The sequence below is a fragment of the Lissotriton helveticus genome, chromosome 4_1, assembly GCF_964261635.1.
Source record: "Lissotriton helveticus chromosome 4_1, aLisHel1.1, whole genome shotgun sequence".
In the NCBI taxonomy this organism is placed as follows: domain Eukaryota; kingdom Metazoa; phylum Chordata; class Amphibia; order Caudata; family Salamandridae; genus Lissotriton; species Lissotriton helveticus.
In genome coordinates, this window is record NC_136063.1 from 384,656,532 (window position 1) to 384,681,148 (window position 24,617).

General features: G+C 46.8%; 1 protein-coding gene across 6 annotated transcripts in view; it reads right to left on the bottom strand.

Annotated features, from left to right (window-relative positions):
• OXR1 (oxidation resistance 1) overlaps positions 1–24,617 on the bottom strand; it is a 1,544,927-nt gene that overhangs the window by 228,986 nt on the left and 1,291,324 nt on the right. For all 6 annotated transcript variants that reach the window (XM_078686888.1, XM_078686887.1, XM_078686886.1 and 3 more), the window contains one exon: positions 1,627–1,749. In XM_078686888.1, coding sequence (XP_078543014.1) covers positions 1,627–1,749 — 123 coding nt within the window. The remainder of the gene's footprint in view (positions 1–1,626; positions 1,750–24,617) is intronic.

Below are 24,617 nucleotides of genomic sequence, written 5' to 3' on the forward strand. Positions count from 1 at the left end.
TTTAATGACATGGTTACACGTCGTTTAACAGTACAATCAGGTTTCATTGGCACTAGGTTTTTGCCTATCAATTTCTGGTGCTTTGCAGCAGTTTTAAGATCTTCTTGCAGTTTCACGTTGCTCAAGAGGGTGTCATTTCAAATATTTATATGTTTTGCTAGTCTTCATTGCTTGATTCTGCGCACGAGAAAGTGTCCCTTGTACTCGTTGAAATATCACTCATAATTACACGTATGGCTGCATATGACATGGTGCTCCCCGTACAAACCTACTCTTATCCAATTTCAGTGTGGTCTTATAGGTGATCAATAGGGTTTTTTAATTGGATTATTTTATGAATTTAGAGTAACTGAAGCTCGCACTCCCTTAGATTAGAGGAAATGGGCTGGTGGTGAGGAATATTAATAATGTAGGCAGATGCATTTTGCACCGCCTTGAGTATTCTGAACAAAAATGTGTGAATACACTGGTTGAGAGACTTCAGAGTAGTCCAGTCTGGCCGTAAAGATTAACAAGTTACTTACCTTCGGTAACACATTATCCGGCAGAGACAATGTCTAGCTGCAGATTGCTTACCTTTCAATTTCCCAGGCATCAGACTGAATCTGGAAACTTTTGCGTAAGCCATATCCCTGTGCGCCGTTTTACAGTGTTAGGATTGGTCACTTTACATGGCCCTTGTTTGGACACACACTAGTCAGTTCACTCCGTAGCTCTGCGTTTCTGACGTGAGAAACTTGAAAAGTAACTGACGTCCGCTCGCCTGGGTGGCGTCTATACAGGTGACCACAATGTCTCATCCGGCACCAGCAACGCGGATAACACCACGTGGAACAGAACAGAACCATCTGACGGCGTGCAGGGGTAATGCTCACGCAAAAGTTTCAGGATCCAATATGACGCCTGTGAAATCAAAGATGAGGAATATGCAGCTAGAAGTCTCTATCAGATAACATGAAATATATCCTTGCACATAGATATGGGTAGTGTTCAAACCTTTTCAGAGGGAAAGAAAGTAAAGTAGGAAGAGACTGCTGAAATTTGACAGATGGAAGAGAGGTCTTGATCAAATTTCCCTCCCCGATTTCTTGCTGACTATACGGGGAGAGGCAAGGAGCCAAATTCAGGTGACCACCAGGCTTGTGACCAGATGAATTGAGATTCGCCAAAAATACGTTTTTCGTTGTTATGTGCACAGAGTTGCAAACATTTCTCCTTCATCAAGATGAATATAGAAATAAGTCACAATTTAAAACAGGGCAGAGTCAGGGAAATGTTCTGATATGAAAAACAATAAGCGGAGTCTCATCAGCATATGAAACCACTTTAAAACCGAATGATTGTACCAATCAAATCAAAGCCCTCTGAATAACCCCCCACACTGATCAAATGCATATAATGAATAAGAGTATGAGCAATGTAGCAGAATACTTAAATACCCAATAGAGTAGTGGATACAGTGGCAATAAACCAAACACAGATCCATACTGAGCACCTAGTTTACATTTAGAGCATTAACTATGAACCCACTCTAATTTAAGAAATGGAATAGGCACTCAATAATGTAAAATTAGTATTGGCAATATATGGGCGATCTATTGAAAGCATTAGTCAAATAAATCCCACCTTTTCAATTTGGTCAGGCTGCAGTAAATGACTTGGATCACTAAGATTTGGTTTGAACGTTTCAGGCTCCAGATTAACTTTAAAGCTTGTAGTTTGACCAGAATTCACGTCTTCTCTAGTTATCTGCAAAATTTCAGAAACAAATTTAAATTAGAAACCATGGTTTAATACATGAACACATATCTGATGCATATTTTTAACAAACTCAAAATGAGTTTCCTATAATGCTCTAACCCTAAGCTAATTACTATTGTTTAGTAAAATCTGCATTTCTTACTCTGTAAAGGACATTTTAATGTATAGAAACAATTGTGTCGACCTTCATTATCTAATCTTGTTCTATCTGTTGGGTTTACAGTTATGATCCTGAATATAGTAGACATTTGATCCATCAAGTCTAAGATGCAACATGACATGCAAGTGTAAATTATTCATCTTAGTCACCAAAGCATATTAGAACATTGGAATGTTGGGAGCTCCATTGAAAACAATGGAGTGCTCCGGGCTTATAATGGCTGGTATAAGCCTGGAGCTCCAACATTCCAATGTTTCTTTGTTCACAGCTCTGGCTGTGAACAAAGGCTTCAGGGAACCGGAGGGGATTCTAATCCCCTCACGCTCCCAAAAGGTTTTGTTCTTTTTTGTTAGAACATTCTACCCTCTAGTGGCAGAATGTTCTAATAGCCTTATAGCCCTTCGTAGATGGGCTATACCGCTATTAAAGACCCTCTCCCTTGTTAAAGGCCCTCGCCTTCGGCTCGGAGCCTTTAACGCTGGAGAGGGCCTTTAATAGCCGGTATAGCCCTCTACGGCGGGCTATAAGGCTATATTGCTGGTAGAACCACAACAGTATCATAAAAAAGAGAAAGTGTGTTTTGAGTTGAAGACCTAATATACTGTGTTTAACTATGATGGACAACTTTGAGACCTGAATAAATTGGAAGTAAAAGCGTTTCAAGTTTAAGTGGAAAGCAGTGGAAACAAAAGGAAACACACCATAGGATGTCCATTGGAAAAGCAAACGAAACAAGGAAGGAGTTACTTAATATAGCCTTATAGCCCGCCGTAGAGGGCTATACCGACTATTAAAGGCCCTCTCCAGCGTTAAAGGCCCTGAGCCGAAGGCGAGGGCCTTTAACAAGGGAGAGGGACTTTAATAGCGGTATATCCCATCTACGAAGGGCTATAAGGCTATTAGAACATTCTGTCACTAGAGGACAGAATGTTCTAAGAAAAAAAATAAAGCCTTTTGGAAGCGTGAGGGGATTGGAATCCCCTCAGGTTCCCTGAAGCCTTTGTTCACAGCCAGAGCTGTGAACAAAGAAACATTGTAATGTTGGAGCTCCAGGCTTATACCAGCCATTATAAGCCCAGAGCACTCCATTGTTTTCAATGGAGCTCCCAACATTCCAATGTTCTAATAGTTTTTAAGAAATATCTTCTGCATCAGGCCTCAGAAACGTTGCGCTCAATGATATGCAGTTACTGTTATGTACTGAAAGAAGAAGTCTACTATAATAGCACACCACATCGAATAGCAAGCTACATGAATTGCTGTCGCTTTACCTGAAACTTGAATTAGGCTCCTGCTGATTGCCCTGGTGCTTGGCATCGTACTGGTCCAGGGCTGGGACAAAGGGTTAGGGGAAGGAGGAGGAAGGTAACAAGTCCTTGTGCTGTGGTTGGGGTAGGAGAGCGGGTCATCATACTTGGCTGGGGGGACTTTTAAAAAGGGTGGGAAGAAGGGCTAGCGGTTTCGACAAAGATGTACCATTAGCTTCTGTGTGAGCAGGAGACTACAAAAGGTGAGATGCATAATTTATGTCAAAAAATAAAAAACATTTAAAGGCGATGCAGGTCAGGACGAAGATGATATCCTTGGGTCCACAACTATCAAAAGACAACTGAATGTATGTGTCGGAAATTACCCTATTTCTGTTGAGGTTTTCCCATTTATTCTTGTCTGATTTTGCTGGCTTGAGGACTCTGCACACTTTACTACTGCAAAACTGTAGTAAAGCAGCAGTGCATTGAATTAGAACTCCACGTTAGGCTTATTCAACTTCTACTGTAAAAGGTATTTAAAATGAACCTATGTCTGGAGAGTTAAATGAAGGCTGCAGTGTTTATTTACAAAACATACACAAAGAGTGACAATCATTCCATCACTTCAGGAAGAAACTTAAACTTCTCCTTGTCAATAAATATCTAAACTCTCACCCTAAGCCTTCCGACTGTCCCGATGCCCCCCGCACTCTCCAAATAAATCTGAGCATCACTACCTATACCTCGGGGGGAAATCTGTGCCTCTACTCTACCCACTTTCGCAACACCCTACCGTATCTACCTCAGAACTCTACCGTCCACATATCCTGTCTATCGTATACTTCCTGCATATACTATTACTATGTATCTGTATTCACTCCTTGTGTATAGATTGACTCCATGTCAAGAAGGCACTTGAAAACCTAGAAGGCTTGGAGGAGTCCCAAATGATAGTAACTGAGAAGGAGACACTTAGGGGCAAATTACTTTGGTTCATTTTCCAATGCAGGTCCCCAGCCCATAGGTTAACATTGGAAAATGTTCTTAGTTAATAACTGGAAAAAGAAAAGCCAGAACACTAGGATTAAAGAACTCAGTAGAATGGTAATGATAAATCCTACAATATGGTATTGCTGAATGTATTCTAAAATGTACAGACAAGGGGCGTGGCCAAGATCGCGGCAAGGTAGGATGCTTTGAGTCAAGCTCCTGTCCATCGTCTGCCATTTCACTGACGTTTCTGTGTTCCTAGTAGTCCTGTAGCACCTGGAGTGGCCTCGATCGAAAGCAACAGCAGCGGGCCCCATTTTCTGAGGTTTTGGGTGCCTGGATCGTGGCGGCGCCGTCTCCATTTTGTGGGAGCTTGCGGAGGTCTGGTCCAGAAAGAAGGCGCAGGCCCGGTGTAACCGGAGCTGCTCGTTTTCCTCCCTTATACGAGGTGTTGGATGGAACCCGCAGACTGCCTCCGGGTTCAGCCGGGTGTTTGAGGCTCGGGGTCTAACCTGGAGGGATCGACGCAGCGGTGGGCCGCGCATAGCCCGACCTTGAGTGGCGGACCCGCGGCCGGGCCTGGAGGGAGGTGCCGGCGGCCCGAGACGGGTCTTGCCGAGACGGAGGCCTGCTTTTGTGCAGAGTTGCTGGAATCCTACCTTGGTAAGTAGACGACGGAGCCCAATGGCATAGTACTATCCCCCACGATCTGCGTGTGTGCGCCCTCACTGAAGCCACGGCTCATCGCCCATATTGTACCAACGCAGGGAGGGTGGCCCCGGGTGAGGACTGGCGCAGTGAAAGGTTGGTAGCGCTTCACTACTGGAGGGATTCGACGAGTGCCTGAGGCTCCCGGGCGGGGCCAGCTGGGCCATCGGGAACTCTCACCTGCGGGGCCTTATAGGTGGCTGGTTGGTATAGGGCCCTCTGCATCAGCACAAACTTATCCCACGGAGCGGCCATTTTAGCTGCGGTCCGCGGTAGGCATTGAGGAGGGGGCAGTTTGACCTTCGTGACCGCTGCCCCACTGCCTTTGGCACACACGGTTACGTCATTTTGTAGTTCAAAGCGGCCCACCTCTCATGGGCCGCGAATGAAAAAGAGAAGCTGTGCTGGTGACGCGGGGCTCCCATGCCCGAGGGAGAGCCCAGCGGAGGCTGCAAGACTTTAAAATGACGGTAAGTGGGGCCTGTGGGGGGGGGCCCTTGTATGTATGCGGCGGCTTGGGGGGGGGGGGGGAGGAGGAGGGCCTTGTATGTATGCGGCGGCCGGGGGAGGGGGAGCTCTTCTATGTATGCGGAGGCGGCCGGGGGAGGGGACTCTTCCATGTATGCGGCGGCGGGGCTCTTCTATGTATGCGGCGGCGGCGCGGGGGGGTGGTTGAGCGCTTCGATGTATGCGGCGGCGGGGGGGGTGGCTCTGTATGTGTGTGTGTGTGTGTAGGTGCGCTCCTGTGTGTGTGCGGTGGGGGGTGCCGGTGAGTGCGGGGAAGTAGGGGGGGTGCGCGCGTGTGTGTGCCTTCCTGCATGTGTGTGTTCAGGGGACGTGCACGGCGCCGTGCTGGGCGTGCGCGCCCACGAGGTCAAATCTCGGCCAGAAAACGCTTGTGACAGTCTGCTGTCCACATTCCCCCAAAAGTAACTACATAAGTTGTCTCGCATAGACAGCAAAAGCTTTGCTTTTGCTTTCGTCTAGCGAGACCTAAAAAGTTTCACTTTTTTATTTTTTTTAAACATTTACTGAGACCTGGTTTGACAAACCTTTCATGACTGAGGAGATGTAGGGTATATACAGAAAAGACAGGCAGCTAGGTACATACACAATAGTCTGACTTAAGTAGTTGGAGTTTGATTTGTTGTGCTCATGGGCAACTTGAACAATCAAGGAGGTAGTGGAGGAAAGAACACGATAAGGGAATTATCAATATAAATATGTAAAATATAAATTATGTTAAATATGTTCACAAAAGATTTTTTTGTATTACTTTTTTGGGGATGAATGTTAAAATAAGCAAAGAGGAACTGAGTTGTATAACAGATGAAAACAAATTAACTTTCTCAACCTCTAGGATTTGTAGTGAGTATTTTTACATGATGAATGAAACATGTAATTATGACAAATACCGAACTAAGTCCTTTTCTCTTACTGATGAGGTTTACAAATAGCATTTGGAAATAAGTGGAAGAGTGGTTAGACCAGAGAATGGTAAAGATCTGCATCAGAAAAGAAAAGAATTGGGGTAACAAATGATCAAAAAGAAAACACAGTTGGGGGCTCTTCTTATAAATGGTTACAGTTAAAATGTGCTGCTCTAATGTATAACAACTCCAAAACAGCATTAAACTAGGTTGGTTGGTTGCAGCAATAAAGTGGAGTGGATAATCTACAGATTTAACAAACAAGAAATTAGACTTTTTGAAAAATTAATTCCGGGTAAGTGGAAGCGTCTCTAGCTCTACCTGTGCCAAGTGTCCTTTCACTACAGTGTTATAATTTTCAAGTTTCCATTGTATTGCCAGAAAAATAAACAACATGTTTGGGACCTTCAGAATCGGGAATCTTCTGGAGATTGTGTACAGAGCATGCTTTATTGAGAACTGTGGCCTCTGCCTATTAGGAAATTTAAATCATTCTGAGAATCTACACTGTTAAAGTTCCTTAATAAAAAAAAAGGCTAGCGGGTGGTAAATTTGCAATACATAGACATCAAATGCAATATACCAAATTTGAGCAATAATATTTATATGCGATTATGCCACTAGCATGTCATAAATAAACAATCGTCCTGAAAATTACACTCCTAAATTATTCTAACCAGACCTGTTCATAGAAAAAAACACGTTGCTAATCTTTTGATGAAATACATGACTGCTCGCCAAAACGATCACTGGCAGATGTTACTTAAAAACGTTATAGTTAAGGTAACAATTTGCAGTAGGGAAGACATACATGAGAAATGTTGTGAAAGCAAGTTTTTTTATATTTGCAAAAGGCGAAGAGCTGTAAAATGTATAACAGCAATGAAACGTAGCGTTTCCGGTCTCATCTTACATTATTAAAACAAAAGAAAATGTGTGTTCGTATTTAATGTCGAATGTTCTTTCAACAGTTTACCTAGAGCGCATAGAAATTCAAATGTATGATAAAGTATTTGAAAGCATGAATAAGAATGCAAAAGTACCTCACCAAAGGTGACCCCAAAGCTACCCCAAATAAAATATATATTCAGCATTTATTTTCCCAATTCTGGAATTTTCTAAAAATATTTAAATAGTTTTTTCACATACATTACCACTGAATAATCAGTATGAATCAAACCCTTTACATCGTGTTTAGCAAATACTCAATCCAAATGCAAATTTAAAACATCAAAGAATTTGCATACCCATCCACTCATTTTCAGCTACTGAAACATACACTTTAAGAGTACTATGTCTGCATTATTTGCATTTACTGCAGTTTTTTGGCTAGAATACGAGTTGTGGCATAAATTAGTGCTGGAGCCAAGCTAATTGTGTGTACAACATAATATAATATGTTTTATTTGTATTATTAGATTGAGAACGCACGTGAAAATGGATATATTTTGTCTGTTGTGCATTTTTCTGTGCGGGCACCGATAAAAAAAAAAATCCTTTTCTGCAGTGCTATTCAACAATTGCTAGTAACTTAAACGCAGCAACAGATAAAACAGCAAGTTACACTAAACTAGTCAGAACGTTATTTGAGCATATTGCAGACAATGGAAAACAAATATAGTCTAGAGGCGTGAGAGTGGTTCTGCGCATGTTTACTATTGGATCCAAACAAAAAGTAGACAAGACAAACATATTCCCACTAGCATGACAACAAAATATTAATAAAGTGTAGGGAAACAACAAGCATGCAGAAAGTCCTTGCTTTAATAGAGGTAGAATTTAATGAGGACCTAGAAAGACTAGAAAAATAAAATTGTCCCCAAAACTTTCAAAGCGTCACAGAATTATATTTTTCAAACGAATCTAGTAATTGCAAGAGAACATGCCATCCACTTGCAGTCTCCGCTAGCCCCTGAAATGATTAAGGAGGATGCGAGTGGAGGGTGGTCCTTGACTAGTTTAGGGTGCAAATAGATGTCGGAAAGAGATACTCTGCCCCACTAAGTCATCTGGTGTCTCTTCATACACATGAACAAGGCTGTGTAACATCTAAGGATAGATTCTTCTACCTGTGACTGGACAAAAGTGAAAAGGGTATCTTGTGGAGCTTGTGAAAACATTGGAGAAGGGGATCGGTCTTTTTATTTTGTGGGAGTTTCCCTTTAAAATGTAAGAGGAATTAGTTTTGAACTTGGCAAATGGAATCCACAAATGCAGGAAAACCTGTAGCGTTTTCTTGACCGATCAGAAACTCAACAACGTTGCATAGGAAGATCGTGGCAGTAGAAAGAAAAAAATATTTAATATAACCTTACGAACAGTCCAAGTGACTACAACTATGACTCAATCGACATACGGAGAAAGCCATGCACGGAGGGGTGAAGAATGCAAGAAGAAAATTAAAGCATGCTGAGAATGCAGATTGGACGGTCGAATGAATTAATGTATTGTGGCTATGAAGTGTTCTAATCTTCAGTAAAATAGTCTGAAGTAAGAAGTGATTGAGTGGCTAGAAAAGAAGCATAGCCATCAGAAAAAACTTGTTTTGCTGCTGTTTGAAATAGTGCGTCAAGTTCAAGGCCAACCTTCCTAAAAAAAAGCCATCAATATAGTGCAAAGTTGGCACAAATAATCTTATTAACCTTATTAGGAGTTACAAGACATGCCTCTACAGCCCGAAAGAGAAAAGTTAAAGGGGATGATATGAAAGATCTTTACATGTCTCATCAATATAACCATATTCAAACTGGGATGCAGTGGAAAACAGGCCATGCAATTAAATTTGCCTGCGGGAAGGACGGTTGTGGGAAGTTTGAATAACAAGATGAAGATCAGTGCAGAAAAGAAAGCAAATTAAAGAACCGCCTTATAAGGAAGTGGGTGTGAGGAGAAACAAACAGATGGATTTTAAAAACTCACGAAACAAAAGGAAATGTTCAGATAAAACATTTTGTATGTTTTACTGTCTCATGGGGAATTGCGTCTAAGTGTTACTACGAATAATGCAGCTGTGGTGCCACGTTAAGAGTGTATTCTCTTGGTTTTTGCCAACAGGAGATATGGTAGTAGCCCTTTGTGTGTTTAATCCAATGTTCCAGATGAATATACCTGGGGAAACCCTGGAGTTTTATGCCTTCATTGCTTTGTAGTCTTTGGACTGTGTTGTTCCAAAATAGCATCTGGAGTTATAAAGTGTTTTTTTATAATAAGGGGTACAACCATTTCAAAGTAGTCTCGAAATGAGATAGTGGAAGCAGAAAAGCTGAGCGAAATGACCTTCGGGTATTTAAAATTTGGGAAGTGAAAATGGTAGCCTGCCCAAAATATCTAAAAAGTTATAGAGTAAAGATCAGATTTCAGTACGTTATATCCGATCACAGGAAGCCTAATGGCTACAGCGGAATTAGCTCCGGCTTGTAAGGACTTTCCTAATTTCAAATTGACAAAGTCATGGGCTAGCTTCCAGCCTGGACTTTAGACAGCATATGAAAACACGGAATCCTTACAGTACATACGTAGATGCACAATACACTGCATCCACTTTGCTCTGCCAAACCACAAGCATAAAAATGTAAAAGTTTCAAAATAAATAAATAGGGCAAATCCCTTGAATATCTGGGCACGCAATATAGTTCTACAAGTCACCAAACAGGGTTCACTTGCGGGCGCCAAAATGATATGGAAAGGGGATGTAGGCAGAGGAAAGACTAGTTCCTTCCACGGTCCAAGCCTGGCCTGGGACTCACAACATGAACCTTCTCCATTAATGAGAATTTCACATCTGAATATACTTAACAGGCAATCGTGCACTGATAAAGATGGAAGAAAGTGCAGGGATGGTAAAATTCTCTTCGAAGGTCAGAGTCCAAGATGGTTGGCACTGTAAAGCAGAGCTAGAGAGGAGTGGTCTCCCATCCATGACCAGAAGAGAATGGGCTGCTGACCAGGCTTTGAGCAGCCGACTCTCTCCTCCCCCAGAATGGATCTCAAAAGAGAAGTGATTAGGGTGGAGCAAGATTGCACGTAGATTCATGGTAAGAAGGCAGCTACAGTAGGAGCAATAGAAGGTCACGATGACCTTAAGTGGCCCAAGTAGGAGTAGAGGGAGGCCAAAGTGGTCATGGAGCGGGGTAGCAGAAGAAAGGTAAATACATTGAAGAAAAAAATTGAAGAAATGCATAAAGTACAGAAGGATAGGAGAAAACATGGGGAGCCAAATGGGGACTAGGCTAGGGCAGACATTTGCACTGCAACTGCAGTGATTGATTCTTATTGCACACTAAGGATAGGTGCAGCCCAAGTGCTAAACGGAGATAAAAAAAAGGGTGCCTAGTGAGAGAGTGAGAATTGCTTAAAGCGAAACAACTGAGTGGATGTGTACAGGCTGGGCCCACAATATAACTATGTGGGGATAAGGCAGCCTCTAGGAGTCCTGACAGTGTGTGGAAGAGCAAGTGAATTAATACATTTGAAGTCTCCTAATCGCTAGGTTTACCTTAGACACACATAGGACCCTGACCCATATCAAAACTCAGAAATCACAATCTATAGAAGAAATGCTGAATCCATGGCAAACCGATAAATCAGAGACCCTGAATCTACAGAGCTTATCACAATCTGATAAATAATCTCAACCATGCACTACTTGAGAATTTTAAAAAAGACATCCGGACTTAGTGCCAAGATTTTCTGAAGGCCCTAACTAATTCAGACCACCCACTCCTTCAGGGAAGAGGCCAGAATTGACAACATTGAACCATTCATTGCTTAACAATCCCACAAATGACAGGAACTGAAGCGAGAGTGGACCACCGGTACATTACCAGACAAGCTAGTACACTACGAGAACCATTCTCAAAACAAAACTCGGATATGGCGTATCAATAGTAAAGAATTCAATTCTGAACTGGTAAACCATGTACAGGCTCTGATTTGGAATCTGCTACAACTTCCAGATGACAAAAGAAATCTTGTAAGATTGAACAAACTCGATTTTCCTCATTCCAACAATGAAACAAGCACTTGCAATGCAATAGGCCTTCCATTTACGAGAGTTTAAGCTATTGACATTGTAAACGACAATGCGCTTTATTTTTGTTTCAAAAACCAAAACATAAATAAAAGGCATTGTCATTTACAATGCCAATAGCTCAAACTCACGTAAAGGCAAGACCTATAGCATTGCAATTGCAAGGCATCATAGACAACCAGAGGGCAGGCGAGTGCACGGAAGATATGGGAAGGGAGAAGGCACGAATTGCGGGTGGGGGATGGGGAGGGAGAAGGCACAGACAACAGGAAAGAGGGAGGTAAACAAGGCACGACAACGGAAGGGAGGGGTAAAGAAGGCACGAAAGCATGTTGTGCCTGCAGTAAGAGAAACTGAATAAAGACAATAGTGCTCACAGTCTAAATAACAATTACAGTGTAATAACCAAAGTAAAGGGGCCAGTCGCCATGGGAGGTCATAAATGAAGAGGAGGCGGTACTAAGGAGGGACTAACAAGCCTATTTTCGAATCAGAAGCAAGCATTTAGGACAGACAATGACACAAGCCAAAGGCAAATATGGCCTGAGAGCGGCGGGGCTTCTATTCGCTACTCCACCACAACAAGTCTTGGAGAGCAGCACATTTGTGCTGGCTCTAGGCTCGACCGAAAAAGCTGGGTCAAGGGGTCTTGATTAGTGTTCACTGCTTTAAAAACTTAAAGACGACATATGCATGGCAGCTTGCAAGACACAATCATGTTAGCAAGACATAACAATGCTTTGTTTCAAGACGTATCTTTCCCACATTTGCAAAGTATCAAGATATTAAGGATATCACAGTAAACATGCACCTTCAGAAAGTCCTCTAGCAGTGGGGTTTTCCATTTTGCTTTTCCTTCAACTTGAAGAATACACAACACTGAGTAAGACAGCCAAATGAAGCCAGAGAGATTCTTAATATGCAATGCATGGAAACACCAACAGCAAAAGTTGAGTTACAGGAAGAAACCTAATTGTGAACAAAATGGCCCACCGACAGCCATCAAAAACATAAAAGGTGATGGGAGGAACAATTGCAATGTGTCTAACCTTTGTCCTTAGCTCTGGGTATAATTCCAAATAACTTTCTTCAGATCCACCAAAGAGGGTGACCTATGATTCCCCAACACTGGAAATTATTTGGAAGCAGTACAGACATGTCTCATCCTGGACTGGATTACTCACTCGCATATTAAGCCGTGGGTTCTCGTAGAACAAGACCAATCCCCATCCCACTAAAATACATTAGTTAGCAAGCCCCACAAAAAGGAACGACCTCACTTTCTGCATATGAGTCATGAAGTTCCTCTTCCCATCTACACCACTAATTCACAATCCAGACTTTAGGCCTGTCATGCAGGAAGCACGGCTGGGGTAAAGGAACTCTCTCAGTCCGTCTTGACTAGGTAAGCTGCTTAAGGCAGTGAAATTGCTCAGCAGGACAACCTGCCTACAGAAGCTTGGTATCAAACACACAGAAGAATACCACTTGACAGAATTCATGCATTGTGTAAGAACAAGATCACTGAAAGAATCAGTGAGCAGGGACAAGACATTAACAGAGTCACTGTTCAAACATAGACAGTTAAAAGAAAGGGATCTCTGGCATCTATTACCACATAAATAATGTATGACCAAATCAAAACCATTGCTAAACGACTAAGTTGTCAAGACAACTAGGCACTCATTCAGTTTGGAAAACCGATCTTGGAAACAGATCACACAATTCTGCTGTGAAAACTGTAAAAGTGCTGCTTATCATGCTTCTCATTTCAAAATATTTAAATATTCTACTGGTATGAGTAGGCCCTAAGAATTGGGGGCTACAAGGCCCTCTTGAGCATCTGAAAGTGATGCTGGGTATTTAACTGCCTAAACTATTGATACTATTTACTGCGAACAAATGAAAGGCTGCCCCTATAACGTCATGTTGGGTTCACCTGTAAACCTTGAAATAGATGTGGCCCTACACATTTCTTAGGGTTGCTGTAACTCACATCCCTCCATAAAAAAAAGTTGCTAAAAACTCTTGACAAGGTTAAGTTTCACTTTGATTGTTATGGAGTCTAAAGAAACAGAATCTTCTTAGCTGAACTCACATATGGTAAATTTCAAGTCCATTTAATTTTTGTTTTAACACGGAGATGACTAAGTACTCGGATCACTGAGAGCTGATAACTTTCCTTTAAAACTGCAGAGCTCCATGCTACACCTGTAGGTACTACTCCATCAATCCAGATTAAGTCCGAATGACAAGACCCTCTAATACTGCCATGGTGTAAATTCATACAACACCAATAATAAATAATATGGTGTAACTGCACATTATGTTTTAATTCTAGCCTACTGTGCTGAACTCTGTCCATTATATAGTGAAGAACAAGTTACTTACTTTCGATAATGCATTATCTGGTAGAGACACTATCTAGCGGCAGATTCTTTACCTTTGAATATCCCAGGCATCCAACTGGGTCTAGAAGTTTTTTGGTATGAGCATTATCCCTGAGTGCCGGTAGGGGGTGTCTATCAGCTCGGCACAGCGGGGTTGGCCACACTGGACTTGACGTCCATGTCACCTATACAAGCACCACCTCAGTGCGCTGACATCAGACTTTCCATGCCAGAAGTGTGGAGTCATTAAGTGCACTTACACTGCTGTATCCAAACTAGGGCCCTGAAAGGAATCATCCCTAACCCTAGACATCGGATGGGTGGGTCGGTAAAGAATCTGCAGCTAGATACTGTCTTTAGGGGTGGGCGGGATTTGCGTAGTCGCGCTACACAAAGTTCTGTGAAACAATAAAAAATCTCTGCGAGCACGCAGAAATTCCGCGAACATGCAGAATTGCTTGTTTGTGATGCTTTTTTCCTGTTCGCGATGACCGTTTGCGTGCTCGGGGAGAAACATCTTGCGAACACGCATTTTGAGAACGCGAACAAGCAAAAAGTTCTGCGGAATGCAGAATTTTGGGCAATTTCGCGTTCTCTGCAGAACGCAAAATTACACACATTCCGCAAGCGGAACGGAATTTACCGCCCAGGGCTAACTGTCTTAATCAGATAATGCATTACGGAAGGTAAGTAAAATGTTTATCTTACAAACATCTAGCCACACATTCTTTACCTATGAATAGATACCCAAGCAATACTGTCCTCGGAGCTGGGACGAGGACAAATTATAAACTAGAAAGTCCTGCAGGACCAAACAGGTGAAATTCCTATTCCTGCTGACCTGACAGTCCAGGCAGTAATGTTATGTGAACGTGTGCAGGGACGTCCACCGTGCTGCCTGGCAGATGTCCAGGACAGGTACTCAACATGCTAATGCAGTGGTCGCAGCTTTGGCTCTGGTGGAATGAGCCCTTGAGCCCTCAGGGGACTGTTTCTGGCCAGGGCATAGAAGATTTTAATAAAGAGTGAAAAATGATTAGTTACAGCAACGCCCAACCCTTCTTTACTCCAACATACCCTGCGAAGAGTCAGTCATTTACCCGGAACTCTTGTGTGTGATAAAAGTGGAACCCCGCTTTTTGTTTTGGGTCCAGATGGTGGAGTGGCTCCTCTTCTTTTGAGGGACGTGGAAGAGCATAGAAAGTGGGCAAGGTGTCATCGTGGCCACATGGAATAATGCCCGGTTACTCACCGGTAATATCCATTACTCCGAGTCCTGGTCTCCCCGTCCCATTCCTGATACGTGAGCAGCTAGTCTGCTCCACAGAAACCCCTACCCAGCTGCGCTGTTTGCACTTCCCCCTATGATGATGTCACCATCACGTGACTATATAGGGGGAAGTGCCACAAACAACATCCTGAAAATACCAAAGATACCCAGAACGAAAAACACAGACAATCACCCAAACAAAAAAACCCAAACCAGGGAGGGAGGGAAGGGCTCAGGAATGGGACGGGGAGACCAGGACTCGGAGTAATGGATATTACCGGTGAGTAACCGGGCATTACCTCCTCGTCCTGTCTCCCCGTCCCATTCCTGATACGTGAGCCCATACCCAAGCACACGGTGATTGCCAGAAAAAAACAGACCACACAGGTTTGAGAAAACAAACAGGTCCATTTAATCCATGGAAAACAGTACATTTCAAACATCATGCACCGCAGAAAGGACACTAGCCCCAAAAGCAGCAGAGGCCGCCATCCCCAACTGAAGCCGGTAATGGGAAACAAAAGTATGGGGAGAAGCCCACGTGGCAGCATTGCAAATGTCCCTCAAGGATGCCCCCTTGAACATGGCCCAGGAGGACGAAACGCTCCGGGTCGACCGACCCTGAACAGAGGAAGGCAGAGGACAGCTGGCAGAGTCGTAAGAGGAAACCACAGCACCCCGGACCCACCGAGACAAAGTGGACAAGGAAGGACGCAGCCCCAGCCCCGAGAGGCCATAGGTGACAAAGAGGGAATCAACCTTCCTGAAAGCAGCCGTACGCTCCAAGTAGATGCGGAGAGCCCGCAACACATCCAAAGAATGAAGGAGCACCTCCTCAGGAGAGGCAGGGGCCGGAAAAAACACAGGGAGAACAACATCCTCCTGACAGTGAAAGGAAGACACCACCTTAGGGAGAAAAAACTGACTCGGACGGAGAATCACCTTATCCTCGCAAAAACGCAAGAAAGGCGGGGAGGCCATCAGCGCCCCGATCTCACCAACCCGTCTGCCAGAAGTAATGGCCACCAGGAAAATAACCTTAGCAGAAAGGAACTTCAGGGCCACGGAGTCCAAAGGCTCGAAAGGAGGACCCGTCAAAGCCCGCAGAACCAGGGGAAGATCCCAAGGAGGCACAGGAGAACGGGAGACAGGACGCTGAAGCAAGAAACTCCGCAGAAGGCGAGCCACCAACGGGGAGACAGAGGCAACTGAAGAACCCCGAAAAGCAAGTACGGCAGCCCACTGAGCCCGTAGGGAAGAAACCGCAAGACCCAGGAGGAACCCATCCCGTAGGAAGTCCAAGACTCTCACAGCGTCACAGGAGGCAGAAGAGAGACCCTTCCCAAGGCACCAAGAAGAGAAATTCTTCCAGTGACGGGCATACGACTTCAAAGTGGAAGGACGCCGAGAAAGCTGAAGACAATGGGCAACCTCAACCGAGCACCCGAGATCCAGCAAACTCAACCTCTCAAGTGCCAAACCCCCAGCCGGAGGCGGCGCAGAGAGGCAAGGCTCAGAAGAGGAACCCTCAGAGGGGAGGGACACAGGGGAAACCGCCAATGAGGGCGAACAGAAAAGGCCAACAGAAGGGGGAACCAAGACCGCCGAGACCACTCCGGAACAACCAGGAGAACCTCCGCCCGATCCCAACGAACCTTCCGGAGGACCCTCGGAATTAAGGCAAACGGAGGGAAGGCAAACAGCAGACCCTCCGACCAAGGAATCGAGAAAGCATCGGCGGCCCACGCCTTCGGAGAGGGAACGATGCTGCAAAACCGAGGAAGAAGGGCGGACTCCTCCGAGGCAAAAAGATCCAGCCAAGGAAGGCCGAACCTGAGGACAATCAGATCGAACAGGCCCGGAGACAGACAGAGGGACACTGAGGACGGGAACACCCGGCTCAACGAGTCCGCAGGCCCATTCTCCGTCCCCGGAAGATAGACCGCCGTCAGAGACAAGAGATTCGATTCGGCCCACAGGCCGATCTTCCGGGAAAGGAGAAACAGGGCACGACACATGCCTCCCTGGTGATTCACATAAGCACGAACCACCTGATTGTCGGTCTGCACAGAGACCGCCCGACCCCGGAGGAGAGGAGCGAACCAAAGAAGAGCCAACCAGACAGCCCGCAGCTCCTTCCAGTTCGACGACTGGAGAGACTCGAAGCCGGACCACCGACCCTGAGCCGAGGAGGCACCCAGAACGGCACCCCACCCCAGAGCACTGGCATCCGTGGACAAAACGACCACAGACAGGGGAGGAAGAAGATCGAACCCCCGGGACAGAGACAGAGGGGACAACCACCACTGGAGATCCGCCCGAATCCCCGGAGTGACAGGGATGAGAGTCTCGTAGTCCAAGGAGGCAGGATCCCAGTGAGACAGGACATGATGCAACAGGGGGTAGAGATGCAGCCTGGACCAAGGAAGGAGATGCAGAGTGGACGCCATCTCCCCCTGACTCCGCAACCAGAGACGGGCAGACACCCGGGACTGGGACAGAAGCCAGGAAAGGTGACGAAACAAAGTCAACTGGCGCTCCTGTGAGAGAAAAACCATGTCCATGTCCATACGGAAGAGAGCCCCCAGGAACTTCAGGGACTGGGAGGGCACCAGGGAGGACTTCCTGTGGTTGATAAGGAACCCAAAGGACCCCAGCAGAAAACACACCTGGTCCACATCCAACAGAGCCTGCGAAAAAGAAGGAGAGACAATCAGCCAGTCATCCAGGTAAGGAAAAACCACCAGTCCCATGGAATGTAGAATACCCACCAGAGGGGCCAACAGCTTGGTGAAAACCCTGGGTGCCGATGAAAGGCCGAAAGGGAGCACCCGGAACTGATAATGCCGGCTCCCCACAGCAAACCGGAGGAAACCCTGGTCGTCCGGATGGACGGGAACATGAAGATAGGCATCCATCAGGTCCAGCGACGCCAGGAAGCCACCCGGAAGGACCAGAGGCAGGATGGACTGGAGAGTAACCATCTTGAAAGGACGATGGATCACGAAGCGATTGACCCGCTTCAGATCCAAGACAGGTCGAAGATCCGAAGTGTCCTTCTTGGAAACCAGAAAGAGAATGGAGTAGCACCCCATGCCCCTCTCCAGCGGAGGCACCTCCACAATCGCCCGCTTCTCCAACAGGATCCGTACGCCGGCCAACAAAGCATCTCTCCGCAGAGGAAGACTGGGCAGAGGGGTCCGAACAAAACCCGGAGGTGGAGGAGAGGAAAACTCGAGCCGGTAACCCTCTGAAACAGTCTGAACCGCCCAGGCATCCGGAACCGACAACCACTGGGCACGGAAGGACTGAAGGCGACCACCAACCGGCAAAGGCAGACAGTCATTGAGAAGAGGAGGAAGCGGCGGCGGCAACACCAGCAGCGGCCCGGGGCTTGGCACTTCCAGGGGCCCCCCGGCCACGACCCCTGCCACGAAAGGGCTGAGAAGCACCACGAGCAGGAGGCCCAAAGGCGCGACGGTAACCAAACCCACGACCCCGGGAAGGGGGGCGGACAGGAGCCACCAGCTTGCGATTCTCCGCAGATTGCTTGACTAAATCCTCCAACCGAGGACCGAAAACCTTGGAACCTTCAAAAGGCAACTTAAGGAGGACCGACTTCTGGGAAGAGTCCGCCTTCCAGGAACGCATCCAAATATGACGACGTGCAGCGATGGAAGCACCAGAAGCAGCCGCCGCCGCCCCCAAATTGTCAAAAGAAATATCCGACAGGTACCGAACCTGCTGTTCCATCAAAGACAAAAGAGGAGTGGCATCCTCACCGTCCTGCAGCAAAACCGACAGGGACTGGAAATCCTTAAGGAGCGACTGAACCATATAGTTGGAATAGGCAGTCGCACGGACGGAAAAATTGGAAGCAGCATAAGAACGCTTCACAGCACCCTCAATACGCTTATCCACAGCATCCGCCGGCAGGGCGTCCTCAGAAACGACCAAACCTTGAGAAGAGAGGCCAGCCATCAAATTATCCACCTTCACAGCCTGAGGAAACTCAGCAGAAAAACCCTCAAGAGGGTAACGCCGAGACAGGAAACGAGGAAAGGCAGACTTATCCACCTCCTGCCACTCGTGTGACAACACCTTGCGAATAGCACTGTGCAAAGGCAAAGAATCCGGAGCAGGCTGGACATATTGCGTGAAGAAGTCATCCTCCAAGACATCAGCGGCAGGAGGAGAGAACCCCAAGTTGGACCGAACATGTGCGAATAGGTCAGAGAGCTCAGCACCCTGAACAAAACGTCCACGCACACCCTCATCTCCCTCAGGACCCAAGTCATCTTCAGCTTCAGCCTGGGGATCCACAGAAACACGAGGTCTCTTGGGAGGAGGAGCAGCCGCATCCCTGGCCAGGAAAGCAGCAGCCACTGCCTCACCAACAAGGAGGCGCAGGGCATCCAGAGGGGACGCAGAAGAAGAAGCCGCAGCATCCATGAAAGCGCAAGTCCAAAAACCACACCAACAGGCAAAAACAAGGACAAAAAAACATCCAAGAAGGACCCCTTAAATACAGGACGAGGACCCGAACACCTGTGGCAGGTAATGCAATGGGCCGGCATAAAACAGCCCAATCAGCAGACCACACGCCCCCAAAGTACAAAAAAAACAGGAGCGCCACACTAGCAGCACCAGCAGAGCCCCAGCCCGCTAAAGCAGGGCGAAAAAGGACCGAAGAAAAACCGGGGACGGCCGCTGGAGCAGGCCAACCAGAGTCAGGTAAGGAAAAACACAGAAAACGGCCGCTAACGCGAGCCGCGTAAACAAACAGTGCCCCCAGACCACAGACGGCCGCTAACGCGAGCCGCGTGGACAAATGAAGCCCCCAACACGGAGACGGCCGCTAACGCGAGCCGCGCAGAAATAAAACAGCCTGGGGGAAGCAAAAATGAAAAGGAAAAGACGGCCGCTAAAGCACGCCGCCGACCACACCAAAAACAGCAGGGAACTCACCTCGAGAGTAGACCCAACAGCACAGCCAGGAACGCGGTCCACGGGAACGCAGAAAAAAAAGAACAGGATGTTGTTTGTGGCACTTCCCCCTATATAGTCACGTGATGGTGACATCATCATAGGGGGAAGTGCAAACAGCGCAGCTGGGTAGGGGTTTCTGTGGAGCAGACTAGCTGCTCACGTATCAGGAATGGGACGGGGAGACAGGACGAGGAGGTAATGTTACCACTTTCATCAAGAAAAAGGCCTAAGTGCAAAGCACCAGTTTGTCTGGAAAAACAGACAGGAATGGACGCTTGGATGATAAAGCCTGCAGCTCACTCACTCTTCGGGCAGATGTTACTGCCACGAGAAATTATGTTTTGATGGTGAGCAGCCAGAGAGGACAATTATAAAGATGCTCGAAAGGAGCACAGTTGATGAACGCGAGAACCAAATTAAGGTCCCATGAGGCATCATGAAAGGAGAAGGGGAAAAACATATTTACAAGACCTTTAAGAAACCTATTTACAATAGGGGCCTTAAATAAAGAGGGTTGGTTAGGCAGCCGTAAAAAAGCAGTCAGGACAGAAAGGTAACCCTTTAGAGTACCCAGAGCCCTGCTGGATAAGGGTAAGAATAAAAAGGACATCACAATGGGAAGTTGAAAGAAAGTTAATAGACTTTTCTGTACAATATAGTACAAATGCCCCACACCAACAGGCGCATACCGTTTTGGTGGAGGGACGCCTTACTGCCAGAATAACACTGCAGATGTCGGGAGGAAGGTTGAAAGCTGTCAACTGTTGCTGCTCAATCCCCATGGAAACAGGCATAGAGTTAATAGGTTAGAGTGGAGAAACCTCCCCTGCTGCTGCAACAGAAGATCCTCCCAAAGGGGCAGCCTGATCAGCGAATCAATGCTCATACTGAGAAGCTCGGGATACCAGACTCTTTGTGCTCAGTCTCGCACCAAAGGATGACTTGAGCCTGGTCTTTCCTAATCTTCGAGAACTCTGGACAGAAGTGATATGGGAGGAAAGGCATACAGGAGGCCTGAGCTTCACTCATGACAAAAAGCATATCTGAGCGAGAGCCGCCTTTAAAACTCTAGTGCGTAAAACTGCTGACATTGGGTGCTCTCGGTGGAGGCAAAAAGATTTAACAATGGCTCTTCCCGCTGCTGCAAGAGAACATGCGCTACCTTTGAATGGAGATGCCATTCGTGATCTTCTAGGCATCGAGCGCTGAGTTAGTCTGCTCTGGCGTTTAGAGAACATGAAAGTGTTGAACCACCAGGGATATGCCCTACAGTTCCAGACATTTCCAGAGAAGCAGGGCCTCTTGAAACAGGTTCCAAAACAGCACCCTGCCCTGTTTGTTGCAGTACCACATGGCAGTGGTGTTGTTTGTGATCACCTGCACCAGCCTTACGTTGATGGCTGGTAGAAAAACTTTCAACGCCAGTCAAATGGCTCAGAGCTCTAGCTGGTTTATGTGGAATCCGGATTCTGACGGAGACCAGATTCCTTTGATCTCCACCTCTCCCAGATGGCCACCCCATCACAGAACTGACTTATCTGACACTACTGTGAGATCTGGGTGGGGAAGGGAGAGTGTTCTGCCCCTGACCCAATTGCAGTTTGTTAACCACCACTGCAGGCCTTTTAGATTTTCATCTGAAATTGGAACCATGTTGGAGAAGTGTCTCTGGTTCTGCACCCATTGGAACTTCAGGTCCAACTGCAGAGCCCGCATATGCCATCTCGCATACGTCACCAGCAGGAGGCCCAGCAGCCTCAGTCATTTCCACTGAATTCCAAGATTAAGACTAAAACATCGGTACCATGGCCTGAATATCCCAGACCCGCTGCTCGGAAGGATAAGCCCAAAACTGTACTGTGTCCAGAGCCGCTCCGAAGAGATACGTCGGAGTCTGGTGTGACTCGCCACGTTGATAGTGAACCCCAAAGAATGCAGGAGGTTAGCCGTAGTCTGGAGGTGGGAGACGATAACCTGGGACAAGCCCCCCTCAACAGCCAGTCGTCAAGGTATGGGAAGACTGGCACTCCTGACCTCCGCAGATGAGTTACAACCACCACCATCACATTGGTGAACACCAGAGGGGTGCTAGTAGGGCCAAAAGGGAGCACGATTAACTGAAAGTGCTTGTGACCTACCATAAACCGCAGGTTAAGCCGATGGGCAAGCAGGACGGGGATGTCAAAATAGGCGTCCTGCAAGTCCAACGCTACCATCCAGTTTCCTAGTTCCGGGGCAGACGAAACCTGTGCTAATGTGAGCATCTTGAACTTTTCCTTTTTGAGGAAGAGGTTGAGGGTTTTCCGATCTAAGATAGGGCAAAGTTCTTTGTTCTTTTTGGGAATCAGAAAGTAGCAGGAATAGCAACAACTGCCTACTTCTGACACCGGAACCCTCTCTATGGCATCCTTGATCAAGGGAGCCGGGACTTCCTTGTGGAGCAAGAAAAAATGATTCTCGATCAGCCGGTCGTGAGATGGAGGGGATGATTTCAAAGGGAAGGGAGTAGTCCCTTTGAATAAACTGTAAAACCCACCAGTCCAATGTATGGACTGCCACTGATGGAGATGATGGCTGATAGTGTCATTAACTGGACGCCCATGATCTTGTAAGGCAAGGGTAGAAGGGCTGAGAGGCTGTGGCTGCAGAGGGATTATTGGTTATGACAGACATCTGGCTACCTGTCCCATGGGATTGGTATGAACCGCAACCTCGCCCCTGCACAGTCTGGAAAGCTTGCATAGGTCAGTGGCTGGAATAGGATTGCCGCGGCTGAAAGCCCTTTCCATAACCACAACCAGGGCACTAGGCAGACTAAGGATGACACAGGGCCACTTTAAAGTGCTCCAGAGCCATGTCTTTCTTGTCTCTGAAGAGACAGTTGCCATCCAAGGGCATGTCCATTCGGCAAGCCTGGACAACCTCTGAAAAGCCACATGTTCTCAGCCAGGCGTGGCGTCTAAGTGCCACCATTGACAAAAACGCTCTGCACAGCAAGCTGGTCGTATCCAAATCACACCTAATGGTGTCTCAGACAGGACCTGTGGCAGGACTTGCGAAACCAAGTCCCAGAGTGTGGGAGTAGTGGCCCAATAAGCATGCGATTTTTACTGACTGCAATTCAAGGCAAGGCTTCTACCACAAGCTATCCAGCCTCGTGGATTCCCTGTCCGGGGTGCAGCATGGAACACTCCTTGGATTGTAGACCACTAAGCTCTCAGGGGTGGGGTGTTGGTCGAGGAGGATTGGGTACCTAGGTGCAGGGCGTGAGCAATTGTTCGGTTCACAGGAGCCTCTGAGCTGGGCTTGGGCTAGGTTCCAAGTAGGACATCTGTTAGTGCTTTATTGAAAGGGAGCAGGGATTTAGAAGCTTCTGGTTGTAGCACTTCCCGCAAGATGCTAGTCATGACTGCAACTGAGGGCAACACGAGATCCAGAACTTCAGCTGCCCTCTTCACCACCACTGAATATGATGCTCCCTCCTTCGTAGTCATGGTAGGGAGAGAAAGTATACCAATATTTAGGGATGTATCCAGACCACTGGCGTCACCGAGTTGTTCACACCAGTCCATATCCTGACCTTCTAACTGGTATTCTAAAGGGTCCAGAGACCCATTCTATTCTTCCTTAAGGCCTAGCCCTTCAGAATAGGGCTCAGGCTCTGATCCAAAACGCATCGGTCCAGGTGGCTCTGTCTCGTCAGGTATCAGAATGGGGATGGTGCTGCCAGCGCAGTTGGGACTGGCGGCAGGGAAGGTCACAGTGGCACGACTGGCACCAGTATGAATCCATGGAAGCCCATTGGAGAGAAGGAAGGCTGCTGCCAGCTGGAATAAGATGAGACTCCCTCCGTTCCTGAGGAGCCCAAAGGTGCACCGGACGGGTTGGGCGGCTCATGGCCTTTTAACATTCTTTTACCTGAGTGGGGGTTCCTCCGGCTCCTGGAAAAGCTGGGATAGTCGAGGTAGGCCCTGGCAACGATTTAAAAGAAAACCGTCCCTTGAACGTCAATGGTCTTTCGTTCCATCAGCCGGAGGATATGGGGAAGTCAAAGCACACATTTACTTCTTATGCTTCTTTCCAGAATGTCCCAATGACCTGGAATGGGAGGAAGACGACTTGGGGGTCCTGGAGAGTTCCTGCGACCTCCTCTCGATCAGGACAGAGATCTCCGAGGAGTTGCGCTACGTGGCGTCGCCTGCTGGGCTGCTAGTAGCTTCAGGGACCGCCCCTTCAAAGCCTTCGTGCCATGGCCCAGCAGTCTGAGCAGGACTTGGGAGTCATTGTCAAGACACCACAGACACACGAGGTGTGGGTCTGTAACCAACATAGTGTGATGACAGGAGCCACCTGGTTTATACCCTGTCTTTCTTGAAGACATCAGCAAAACCAGGAGGAAGAATTTCTAAAAAATGAACAATGAGGTACCTCAGGGCTCCTCTCTCGGTTCCACCCTTCTCTAGGTCTATATGCTCCCAAAAGCTATTGGTTATCTGGCATTTCTGTCATGGCTTACCCCAATGATATCCAGACTGCAGTCACTTTTGGTGACAAGGTATCCCGTCACCCAAACCAAGGTCACACAGTTTGTGTGTGAAGACACAACATGTACGAACAGTAACTCATTTAAAGCCAACAAT